General features: G+C 41.7%; 1 protein-coding gene across 1 annotated transcript; it reads right to left on the bottom strand.

Annotated features, from left to right (window-relative positions):
• Positions 1–8,437: 8,437 nt before the first annotated feature.
• HOXB13 (homeobox B13) lies at positions 8,438–10,981 on the bottom strand. Its single transcript, XM_038385737.2, has 2 exons — positions 10,204–10,981; positions 8,438–9,187 (listed from the first exon to the last, which is right to left on the bottom strand). Exons 1-2 carry the CDS (start codon positions 10,838–10,840, stop codon positions 8,937–8,939), a joined length of 888 nt encoding a protein of 295 aa, XP_038241665.1. The 5' UTR covers positions 10,841–10,981; the 3' UTR covers positions 8,438–8,936.
• Positions 10,982–13,202: the final 2,221 nt, after the last annotated feature.

Genomic DNA, 13,202 nt, shown 5'->3' with positions numbered 1-13,202 from the left:
TTGCACCCTGCTAGGCACACACTAATGATCCAGAAAACGCGCTAGTGACGGCAACATTATGCCGCCAAATGATTTAATGTTGACCAAATATGACGATTGTGCTGTTCTCTAAGAATTAATTCGAAACAAAGGGGATAAAAGGACCTCCCGATCTGCCATAGGGAGTCTGAAAAGATCTGTGCTCCCACTGATGTAATTTGTATGTGGAAATAACTAAATCGCTTCCTAATATGAACTAATTTTCACATGAAGAACAACTAAATCTTCCCTTAAAATGTTAACTCTTCTCTGGCTATCCAGCTGCATTTTCGACCTTACTTTGTACAATAAAAGCAAATCCTTACAAAGAGTATTTTACAGACTTGGATCTTATGAAAAGAAAATCCCTATGGGAATTGTGAGGAAATGCCCCAGTGCAGAAAACGAAAAGGATTAAAACAAATATTAGAGTGTGAATAGTCTTTAAGGTGCCACCGGACTCCTCCTTGTTTTGTGGATACAGACTAACAGGGCTACCCCTCGGGTACTTGATTCAAATAGAGTAATTTGCTGGGTTCTTACAAAATGAAATAATGGTCTTTACCCCCCCCCCCCCAAAATCATTTTTCTTTCTTCGTTGGGTCTTTCCTGGGAATTCCTTACACTGTCTGGGGGTCACAGGTTTAAAATGCCACCTTTCAGGCGGCAACTTTCAAAGAAAGCAAATCTTATTTGCATGGCGAAACTAACGATAGGGCCCGCCGCCCCCTTTTCCCTGTGTCGCTTTTTCCGACAAAAAAGATTGAAGGCGCAACTTTCTGCCGCAGGAATAAGATGCGCTCCTGTTAACACTAGCCCTCTTTCACCATTGTCTAACCTGTATCAAAGGCCGATTGAACGGAAACAGGATTGACCCGCTTCGACACCCCTGAACAACCCAGTCTTTAAAATAGATGCCCAAGACTGACACAGTAGATTGAAAACATCTTCTTCGGGAGAAATGCTCATTGATTTCAATAGGAGCTTTGCTACATTAGCCCAATTCCTGAATATGTGACTATGTTCACCATCGACCTATGAAAGAAAATGGCCGACCCAGGCTTTATGTTCATTGTGTATTTTTCAATGTCGGTATATTTTAAGATGAAGACCATCGCCAATGTTTAACTGATCGCAACAAAGAAGATACACTGAGGGCACATTTTTACTTGAAATTAACTGGTCTCTTGCTTCTATCCTTTGCAGTGCAGAATGCATCCGATACGTTACAATCCTAGATTTTATGTTTATATGCAACACAGAATCGCCTGCACTTGGAACTAAAATGTATTGAATGTTACTAAAGAGCAACCGATTGGCAAACCATGTAGGTATGCGAATTTTAAAACGGGGAGAAAGTGACATATATTTCATTTCAGTGTACAGTCTGCTACATTGGAATTAAAAGCTTATAATTCGCTTTATTTCCCCTGGATGGTACATTTCATGCTGGTAGATTGCAGTGGTGTCATTACTTATCAATGCCAATATAGTTTGCAAAGAAGATTCTAATTTCTTTGATTTCTTTTTGTTATTAACCAGCATTAACTTGGGTAGGAGTCATGGATTTGATATTTATTGGGGTGGGAAAAATAGTTGCGTTTTTTCTCTTTGCATTATAACACACTAAAAAGACATATCCCTGTAAACGTCTTGTTAGAACGTTATTTAGTTTAGTTTCTCTGCATTCAGATCATTACTGGAGGCAATTTTAAGCGCTTTCTTATTTAACCTAAAATTATAGGATGATGCTCATCATCATAACTCTTAAGAAGGTCAATACCGTTTTATGTTACTGCAAAATAAGTCTAGGAAAAACCTGTTTTGATCTTATTTTACTTTTGTAACTCAACTTGCAAATCATCGAGTAAAGATTTATCTTTGATTTCTCCTGATTGGGTTTGGTTGTGATTCTGTTATGACTTGCAAAAGGGCTAAACACACACAGAGCAGCCAGGTTTCTTCTTTAATGGCATCTCTCAAGATGCGTGTGGGGGTCAAAGGAAAGTTTACAATATGGAGTCAAGTTCAATGACAAAAAGCTCTGAAGAAAAAAAAATCCCAACCCTGCCTCGGTGTGCTGTGGGCATGAACTTGAACAAAAGAAAGGAGTAGAAAGCTGGGGAAAGGAGGAAATACTCTACAAAGATGTTACCCCCTAGGGAAATATTTAATTTTCTCACATCTAATAGTATCCCTGATATTTCTTTAATTAGAAGAAAGAAAGAAAGAAAGAAAGAAAGAAAGAAAGAAAGAAAGAAAGAAAGAAAGAAAGAAAGAAAGAAAGAAAGAAAGAAAGAAAGAAAGAAAGAAAGAAAGAAAGAAAATGCCCACGTGTGTATCACATAACCTTTGGAAAGCACTTCCATCTGATGAAGTGAGCTGTAGCTCATGAAAGCTTATGCTCAAATAAATTTGTTAGTTTCTAAGGTGCCACAAGTACTCCTTTTCTTTTTGCGAATACAAACTAACACGGCTGCTACTCTGAAACCAGCCAAATGCAGGCATTTTCTTTATGGAAATTTGATCTTTAAAAACAATCAGCAACAATTATACTAAAGGCTTGTTCGAACTATACATACGAACACAAACGCAATTCCATATGTAATTATTATATAATTAGGTATTCCAGATCAGATAATTATCTTACTTTTCACAATATCTAAATTATTTTAGCATTCATTTTATATTCTGAAATTTAATTTCAGGTTCACACGCTCTTTTATTGAATTCAGCGGGCGAGTTTATAAAGCGATGAAGTTTTAGTTCAAATATTTGAATGAAAGGCTCTGTCAGATGTAATTTTATTAATTGCGGTATAATTTCTTTTTTAAAAAGCAGAAAATATTGTCAGTGCTGGTTTTATCTGATTTTCGTCCGTTAAATCAGACAAGAAAAATACAGTGAAGCAGTGCTCCATAGAAAAGAAAATATTTGATCCTAATATTATCTAAAATATTTTCAAGAAGAGAAGGGAATTTTACTCTGTTCCACTTAAATGGCTGCAGTGTCCCTGCATCGTTAGATGAAGAATATTTTGTCTCCACTTAAAAAAATCCGGAATTTAGATTTTGCATTTAGATTTGCAGAAAGGAAAGACCCGCTTGATTTATTTTCATATTTTCTTGCCTCCTGGCTAATGTTCTCCTGTCAACTGCAAAAATCCCCCAACTAAATAACCATTTCCGAAAAAGTGAAAAGCAGTCTGATTATACTAGTAACTGAAATACTGGTGAATTTGGGGCAACTAAAACTGGATGATTCAGTTGGGGATTAGGTCCTGCTTTGAGCAGGGGTTGGACTAGATGACCTCCTGAGGTCCCTTCCAACCCTGATAGTCTATGATTCTATGCTCAATGGTGCTAGACACCAGGTATCCAAGTGCAATACAAGGTACATTATTTTCAACTCAAAAAATGTCTTTTAGGAGAGATTTGTGTATACACTGAATGCTTAGGAGAATCATCCTAATTTTTTTTTTCTTACTCCCCACGTGGATTTTCTTCCCAAGCAGAGAGATTCATGCCTGGCCTACAATGAGATGACGAAACAATAATGACCTGTTTCTAAGGATTCCTAGTTCTGTGTTTGTCTTTCCTCCGGAGTCCCCTTCCATTTTCCCCTCTAGAGCTGACAACTTCTTACTGGTTTCAGAATAGCAGCGGTGTTAGTCTGTATCCGCAAAAAGAAAAGGAGTACTTGTGGCACCTTAGAGACTAACAAATTTATTTGAGCATAAGCTTTCGTGAGCTACAGCTCACTTCATCGGATGCATTTACTGTGTTTGTCTCTTTTTCTTCCTTTCATATCCCTTTATAACAATTTTGCTGGGGGTTTGTTTTGTTGGGTAGTAGTTGTTGTTGTTGTTTTTGTTTGTTTCCCCCAGCTCAGAGGATCCTGCTCACTCACTCCCCCCCCCCCAGCAAGCCGAAAAACCCGCGCAGCTATTTATCTTAAAGCCTTTCTTACCTTGCACGTATATATGTATATGAATGGACTGGGTAGACCTAACAAACATCACTCTGGCTTCTCTAGGTTTCAAGTTAAATGGGAAAATCACCTTCAGCAGCCATGGAAGAGAAATCCAGAAAATTCTTCGTTCTCGGTTCGAGGGGAGGAAAGGGTATTCATCCTACCAGGAAAATCCTTTTGCTTCTTTTTTAAAGTGTTCCCTTCCCCTTTTTTTTACAAGCTTTCCAAGCGTTTTTCTGCGCCCGCCCCATAAAGATCTTCATAACTCTCACCCTCCTGTTTTTTAAAAGGTCTTTTTTAGTTCCCCGGCCTCCCCCCCCCCCCGCATTTTTTCGTCTCAGTTCGAAGTGGACGTAGCTGAGGATAATAAAGGAGGAGCAAATTCAGAGTGGTATATTTCAGGCGTGGAGCAACTCAGTTGTAGAGTCCGCGTGTGTGTGTGTGTGTGTAAAAATATATATATAAACTAGGATACAGAAGTCTTTGCTCAAAGATGCCTCTTATACAGACAATATATGTGCGTGGGTGGGTTATAAACCACACAAGTTCTTCCATTAAGGAGACCCTTATACAAACCTTGTGTGCGTTATGGAATACATAAAGCATTGCTCTGAGGACCCCTCTGATACAAACAGGTAGGCAAATATCCTATTGTTAGAAACCCAAACCCTCGCTTGACCTCCGTCATATTGTACTTGCGCTTCTGTCGAATCTATTTGCATTGAATAAATTACAGCAACCAGTTCATTAAGTCACTGTGCTTGCCTCGCAAACCCGGTTTCCGTTACATAGACCTCCTACTAGCTATACAAGCGAATATACCTGAATGCAAATTTCGGGAGATTTATAGCGCTTTCCATGCCCCAGAAGTACAGAAATGATTAAAGTGTTGGTCTTAGAAAGGACCCTAAATCAAATATTAATGAAGACGGGGACAGGGGAAGATAATGTTAATTTGATGTACTACATTATTGCTCACAGTGTTTTGGTTTGTTTATTTTAGATTCCAGTGGAGGGAGGAGGAAATACATGATCAATGGGTTTAATCCTGTAGGATACATAGAAGGAACCTTTAGGAAATGCATCCCTTTCCAAACACACGTAAAAGTCTTGATTTCTTCTCAATAACTGATTAGCCAAGAGCGATTCCAGAGGCCAGAAGACCAGACAAAATTGGGGTTTCTAACTTGAACCTATAGGGGCCAATAATTTGGTTTGTTGATTCTCTGAAATTCATTGTTTCAGGGAATTTGAAATATAATTCCCAGCCCATTGTTTCTCTCTAGAATGTCAAAGGCCCCCAACTCATTAACTAGAAGAAAGCGGATTGAACAAATGTGGCTCAGAACCATGCGTGTATACCTGCTTCCATCAAATGCATTTTCTACCTTATTCTTTACTTTTTCTTTCTTTCTGTCTTGCAAGCCAGTAAGCAATTCTTCTTGTTGTGCAGCCCTGCCCAGAAATCGCTCTTCGTGACCTGCTTGCTTGTGATGTTTTGTAAGTAACAAAGGAAAGTGCTGGTAAATTGGGATGAAGTTCAGTCGCTTCAGAGAGACAAAATAGACCACCACGAAGCCCATATCCTGAGGGCTGCACTGCGTTCTCCAGTAAACCAGATTCTGATCTTACTGGTGTAAATCCGGAGTTATTCCGGATGTACATCGGGGTAACTCAGAGCAGAATCTGGACCGAGGCTAGCAGCAAAGCACTCCGGATTCGAGTCGACCCCTGCATCCCTGCCCTAGTGTAAATATTTCAGCTACCAAGTTAGAGATCAACTTTGCTTGCTCAGTCATCGCTCTGGAAATGGGCTGATGTTTAAACACTTACTTCTATTTGTGTATTGATATACCAGGACAGAGAGAGAGAGAGAGATTTTGTATTTGTGTGTAGGTATTTGTTTTGTATATGCTTGTGTATATTTTTATGTCTATATCTGAAAGTGTTTGTGTGTTGTTGGATGTATGGCTGTGTCTTGTTTATATGTTTCTTTGTGTGTGGATGTATGTGTGGGTCTCTCTTTGTGTGTGTATAAATATTTGTATGTCTGTGTGTACTTGTTTGTGGGGTTTGTGTGTATGTGTGAGCGCGCGAATACAGATTCCTGTCCCAGGAATTTCCATGGTGTTGAGTTTTCTTATTTTTTGTCCCCAACACGCCCGATAAGAGAAACTCAGGCCTCGAAATAGACAAATAAAACATATAGACACCATGAGCTGGGCACTGAATTTTACAAGGCAAGACCTCATGCCACCGTGGTCCTTTTACATTAGCAAACAGAAGATGGAGCTCTTGGTCTTCTAATAAGCAGCTCCTCTTTAACACCAATCTCTAAACGTCTTCTGATTCCAGGAGGCTCTTTCCTAATTATTCGGGAGACGGGGAATGCTCAGAGTCAAGGTCACTGCTGCCTAATGGTTTAGGGAACTGGGGCTCCAAGGTCAAAGTTAAGGGCTGAGTTATTGTGGCTCAGAGAAGGCCCCTCCCACTCGCCGCTGGGAGCCCCACCTTTGGAGAGTTTAGAGAGCCATTTGCTCCTACCCTTGCTCCCATCCATCAACTGTTCCCTCCATCATCCATATCATAACCCTCTAGGTTACTCCCGTCCATACTGAATGAGCAAGAGAGTTTGATCACACCCAGGCCGCCCCCCACAATCCACCCATCGCACCTGGGCTTCCTCACACCAGCAGCCACTCGTGGAAAATAAAATGTCACAATCTTGTTTGGCTTTTTTGGTTGGGTTTTTTTCCACCCTCAACATTCACTCATTCCGGGGAGTCATGGGGCGGGGGTGGGGGGGCAGACAAGTATACAATGCAGTTATATTGACATGTGTAAGAGCAGGGGGGAAGTACAAGTACTGGGGAAATAGATTAATTATTACTAATTGCAACACACACAGAGAGAGATTTCTGCTCAATCTATTAACCCTACGCTTTATATTTATGGGACTGCACTTATGGTATTTCCCTCGAGTCAAGGTTCACAGATTGAAGATTACGGTATCTTGTAAATATGAGAAATATAACACCAAAAGGAAGAACAGAGACAAGCTGTTAAACAATGGTCTGTCATTATTTAGGATATTCGCTGTAAGTTGAGTGGTTAGGGCTTAAAAAAAAAAAAGAAGTGAGCAGGACATTTTGGCAGGTTTCAGAGTAGCCGCCGTGTTAGTCTGTATTCGCAAAAAGAAAAGGAGGACTTGTGACACCTTAGAGGTTTGACTAGCCTTTACATAAAACGAAAGTGCCAGTCGTTAGAGTTTTACATGCAAGTTCAAATACATCTGTAGTGGAGGAATCATTGCTGGAAGATTCTTCCTCTAAATACTGAAAAGATTCTGTATGATATACTTTAAAGAAAAAAGCAATTAATATACCAGTTACTTCTCTGAAATCGTACACCCAACCCTAACAGATAAAATAAGCTTACAAGTCTAGCAATATTATTTCACTATGTTGTTATAGGACGTTTGTACAAGATCTAACAATATCTAACACTGGTATTATATTGGAGATCCTTTCAGCATATGATATCAAATGTACGAATATGACGGGTTATTATGAAGAGCCGGAGAGCGGAAATGGGTATGTATAAACATATACATATAGTACACAAATGTATATGTGTGTATGTAAGTGTACATATATACATAGAGCTGTGTGTATGTGTATCTAAATAAATGCACTAATATATTTATACACACTTAGTATGCACATACACATATACCAGCATTTATGCACACATCCATTTTATATTACATACATTTGTGTGTCTAAATGTGGGTACAGGTTTCAGAGTAGCAGCCGTGTTAGTCTGTATTCGCAAAAAGAAAAGGAGTACTTGTGGCACCTTAGAGACTAACAAATTTATTAGAGCATAAGCTTTCGTGAGCTACAGCTCACTTTAAATTTGTTAGTCTCTAAGGTGCCACAAGTACTCCTTTTCTTTTTAAATGTGTGTACGTACGTGTGTAAATATACATGACAAACATAATGTATGCACGTGTGTATACATATATGTCTTGTGCACACATACACACATATATACGCATGCATACATATATCATACACATGACTATATATAAATACACACGACTATAAATATATATTCAGTCGTGTGTATTTGTATATAAGCATATATATGTGTGCATAAATGTGTGTGTATATATATTTAGTTGTATATATACACACTTGAGTATAATATATATTCATTTGTGAGTGTATTTATATATAAACATATATATGAATGCAAACGAGTATAAATGTGTATATTCATATATACGTCTGTATATATATTCAGTCACATGTGTGTATTTATACATAAGAATATATATATCAGACTGTAGTTTATAAGGCTAATTTTCTCCTGACTCACATAAGAAATTGTTAAAACTATTCCATTTAAAAATGCCTCAACTCCACCGCTGAGGGGTTTGCAATCTACCGGGCGAGTTTGGTGCACACGCTGAACCAGACGCCATCCAGAGCATTTGGAATTTATTAATTCGGTTCATTGAGGCGGTTTTCTGAGCGCTCTCGGGAACGGAGCTCATACAAAGAGACAGCGACAGAGAGACTTTGACGCTCATGTGGGGCTGTAAGGCAAAACCGGTAAACCGCACACATTCCGTTACAGCCAGACGGGATCAGGTCGCATCTTCCTAAATCAACGGCATTTACAGAAGGGTTTAACTTATTAAAGGATCAACAACAAGGCCACAGATAAAGCGCGTCCTTCGCCTGGATTCACTGAGCGGAAGCTGGCGGGCGTGGGGCTGGGGGAAGCGAGGGGGGGGGGGTACGGACAAGTCAAATTTCCAGGTGATGATTTTCCCCCCCCCCCGTTGGTTTTTCTTTACATCTCAGGCCCACCCAGATCCTACAGGGGAGCAGGGGTGGCGGCTGTGTTGTTACGATAGTGGTGTTGGCCTTGTTTCCTCACGGGGTACTGCTGGTTTTGATTTTGGCGACCACTTTCTTCTCTTTCACCCTCCTGTTCTGAAACCAAATGGTGATCTGCCTCTCCGAGAGGTTGGTGGCGGCGGCGATCTTCCTCCTCTTGTCCTTGGTGATGAATTTGCTGCTGGCGTATTCCTTCTCCAGCTCCTTCAGCTGCCCCTTGCTGTAGGGAACCCTCTTCTTGCGACCCCGGCGGAAGGAACCGGCGTCCGGCGGCTGCTGGGCCATATCTGAGCGCGGAGAAAAAACAGAGCTTAGCTCCGGGGATAAAGACTAGCTGGACGCACAGGGGCTGGGGAAACAGACAAGAACGCTGCATCTAGGGCGTGTAACTGACCAACACCCCATAACATCCCCCCCCTTCTTTCTTTCTTCTGGATAAAGTGGCCAGGACATGCCTGATCCTACGGAGGCCAAAAAATCTAGCTCGCCAGTCTCTGTGCTACCTTCAAATATGGCTCCTTTTCTCTTCTATCCCATTTCAGGGGGTTGCCTCCTCTAAATGGGGACAACCAAACGCCCCTTTATTTCTCTAGAATTATTTCATCACCATAAATTATCCTTCCCTTTTTTTTTTTAAGTTAAAAAAAAATCAAATACGTTGCAAGGCTCGCTCTCGGAACAGAATCACATATGATGCCATTAATACCTATTGACTCGCTTGAATTTGTGGCATATTCCAAAGCATATGCTTGAATAGGTGTGTGTGTGTGTGTATATATTCATTCATATATATACACACCTTGAATAGGTGTGTGTGTGTGTGTATATATATATATGAATAGGTGTGTGTGTTGTACACACACACACTTAGAATGCACCATATTGCAAGGTACATACCTGAATGGGAATACACACACACACACACACTTGCTTAGATTGTGGCTTCTTGCAGAGTGCATTATTGCATCACAATTATACTGATGCGTTTACTTGCTTGCATTGTGCCATGTTGCAGAGTACCTTCTTAAATCCGAATCAGCACTGGAGTCTATTTATTTGCTTAGACCGTGCTAGGTGTCAGAATTATATCGGTAGCCTTCTATTTGTTTGGAGTGTGACATGTTGCAATTGTACATCCCTGAACTGGAATATCCACATCTGAAAACTTCTTTATAGATCCCTTCATCGTTCCACACTAGAGCAACCATTTCAGCTAAGTCACCTGCCTGGCACATCAGTCTACCTAAAGCTTCCGAGAGGCACCTTAAGCCGAGAAAGCAGGGCAAGGGTTTGGGGACATTACCTGAAAAGGCAGATTTCCAGAGGTGCCCAGCCTGGTTTTGATCTTTGGGGCAACACATCTGGCTGTTCCAACCGCTGGTTAAAGCCCACGGCTGGTGATAATTGTCCACGGGTAAAAGTGTCTCATGCCTGGGCTCTCCCGGCCCACCTATGGTCTGAACTACAGAAACGTCCAGGTAGCTAGCCATGGGCTGGTAAGGGCCTGCATAGCTGGGGTAGAAAGCCAGCTCTGTCGGTCGGGTCTGGTAGTCATCAGCGGCCGCTGGGGTGTCCACGTATTTCTCTGCAGAGTAGCTGGACTGGGGGCAAGGTTTGAGGGAGCTCCTGGCAACCCGACAAGAGTAATAACCGCTGCCGAAATATCCATAAGGCAAAGGCGGGGTGGTGGATGAACTTTGGGGGATAGCAGGGCACGGAATGCATTGCTTGGAGGGCTCCCCGGGACCTGCACTGGGAGCATCCAGGCTGAGGTAGTTAGAGCCCGGCACGAAGGCAGGAGGGGGGGGCCCTCCTAAGGCAGAGTGAGCCACCAGACCCCTGCACTGGCTTGCAGCAAAACTGCCCGCCCCCGTGAACCCCTCCATGCTCTTGGTGCTTTCATCCAGCTCCTCGGCGCTTGCGAAAGTCCCAGGGTCCATGCAGCGAGGCTTGCAGGCCGGTGCATGGGTCAGATCACACTCGGCATCGCTTGGGCTCTGGGGAAGGAGGGCTCCTCATCTTTTTAAAAGCCTGGGAATTGCAGAGGAGGCTGCATTGCCTCCAGCCAAGCTGCTCTGACGCAAACTACGTGGCTCTCCCAGCCGAGTTATTCATTGGCTGCTGAGAGCCCACGGGAGAAGCGAGGGGGGAAGGGAAGAGAGAAGGGGGGGGGAGGGTGGGAACCAAAACTCTAATAGTCCTATTGCGAAAATCCTTTTATTGCAGTTGTGCAAAAAATAAACCCCTGCACAAGCGACAGGCTAAACAAAATCAAGCGGGAGTGGGGGGGGGGGGAGTTTTTGCTTCTCAAACTGCATCTTATCAAGAAGGAGCGGAGACTATAGGAACATTCCCATTGAGAAAACCCTACGGTGGAAAGGAATTACTGCCATTCATTGTCTGCGTTCTCTCAGGAAGATCTGCCCTTGCACTACAAACTACACTTCGAAAAAACTATACCCTGTGCAGGAACTTTTTCCCCATGAGGAGACACAACGCTTGTCTGAGCATGTTAAGAATTCAGGTTTCAGAGTAGCAGCCGTGTTAGTCTGTATTCGCAAAGAGAAAAGGAGGACTTGTGGCACCTTAGAGACTAACAAATTTATTAGAGCATAAGCTTTCGTGAGCTAGAAATGCATCCGATGAAGTGAGCTGTAGCTCACGAAAGCTTATGCTCTAATAAATTTGTTAGTCTCTAAGGTGCCACAAGTACTCCTTTTCTTTTTGTTAAGAATTCAGAATCTCATTGTTTCTGAAACGTTAGACGTACTTCGAATTACTTCGATTTTATTTAGAATAAAGTTAGAATAACTTTAGAAGTTAATATACGCTTTTGCCTGTTGATGCAGTTCATAACGGCTCTCCTAAACCGCACGGGTTTTCTGCCTGTTTCATCGCTAGGAGCTTGTGTGGCTCTCTTTCCCCCTCTCTCTGCCTGCAAATGTTCATTCAATTATTTTTGATTTCTTTTAAAAAATATGTTTTTTATTTAAAACAGTGAGCGAGGGAGAGGGTTTACATAACAATTGTAAAAGACAATGGTCCCCTGGGAGGGAAAGAATGAAGAGTCAGGGAGGGGAAAGCCATGAAGGAAAGGATACAATTTTGGGGAAAGGGTGGGAGCAATCAGCAATGCTACAAGATGCTGGGTCTGCCATATAATTGCAAAAGCTGAAAAATCCTCTTGCACTAACTATGTGCAGAAGGAAAGTCTGGGAGGATTTTTTTTTAAGAGCTGCATTAATCCACACCAGACATAGCCTTTCCTTGTTTTCACTGGGTGGCGGCATGGCATTGAACGCCGTCTCGGGAAACATAACTGCCCATTTTAAAAAAACAAAACGAGGTTTTCAGTGATAGCTGCTTACAGATGAGCTGCCTCAGTCTCTGGAAGAGGTTCTGAGAGAGTAAATAATTCGATTATGCACCGACAGAGAAGTTTTTGAATGACTACACAATTCAGACGTACGCGTGTGTGCCAGAGAGAGGAACAGAGTATCTAAAAGAGAAAGGAGGACCTGTGGCACCTTAGAGACTAACAAATTTATCTGAGCCTAAGCTTTCGTGAGCTACAGCTCACTTCATCGGATGCATTCCTTTTCTTTTTGCGAATACAGACTAACACGGCTGCTACTCTGAAACCTGAGAGTATCTAAAGTTTTTGAACAAATAAATAATATAGATACGCAGTCTCTCTCATCCAGACACACGTCTCGGAATTATGAATTCAATCCAAAACTTTTCCAAATCTGTGTGTGTGTTTTCCTCTCTCGTACACACGCGAATAAATAATTGTGTGTGTGCATCCTGTCTATTTATATGCGCACGATGCTAATACGCACACATACCCTCTCACACAAGTATGTGTCTGTTTTCCTTCAAAAAAGCGTTTGGTTGAAACGTATTCCACTTCGCCTGGTTTTTGCCCAGAGGATAGGGTTCATAAAACCGCGTGCATTTCCAGGCAGGCTTGCCTCGCATGACTATTTGAGGTTAGTCCGAGTGGATTTTGCTCTTTTAGGGTGTTTTTTTATTTTATTTTTAATTTGCAATGAGAAAGTTTTTGAGCAAGGGGCCACCTTCCTGAGAGACTTCTGCTTTCTGAGGCAACAAATCTTAAGACGCCCCGTCCTGATACTTTAACAATCAAATAATAACACCGGTTTTAACCATGTCCCAGAGTTTAAAAAAAAATTAAGAGTATTTTAAACGTAGGGATGGGCACCGCAGAAATAAAGCGAGGGTGCTAATGATTAAAAGAAGGTCTTGAGCGCGCATTCGTCCAACATAAGTTTTCAAATA

This window comes from Dermochelys coriacea, chromosome 27, assembly GCF_009764565.3.
Source record: "Dermochelys coriacea isolate rDerCor1 chromosome 27, rDerCor1.pri.v4, whole genome shotgun sequence".
Taxonomy (NCBI): domain Eukaryota; kingdom Metazoa; phylum Chordata; order Testudines; family Dermochelyidae; genus Dermochelys; species Dermochelys coriacea.
The sequence above is the reverse complement of the archived record's forward strand: the minus strand, read 5'-3'. Positions and strand labels throughout refer to the sequence as shown.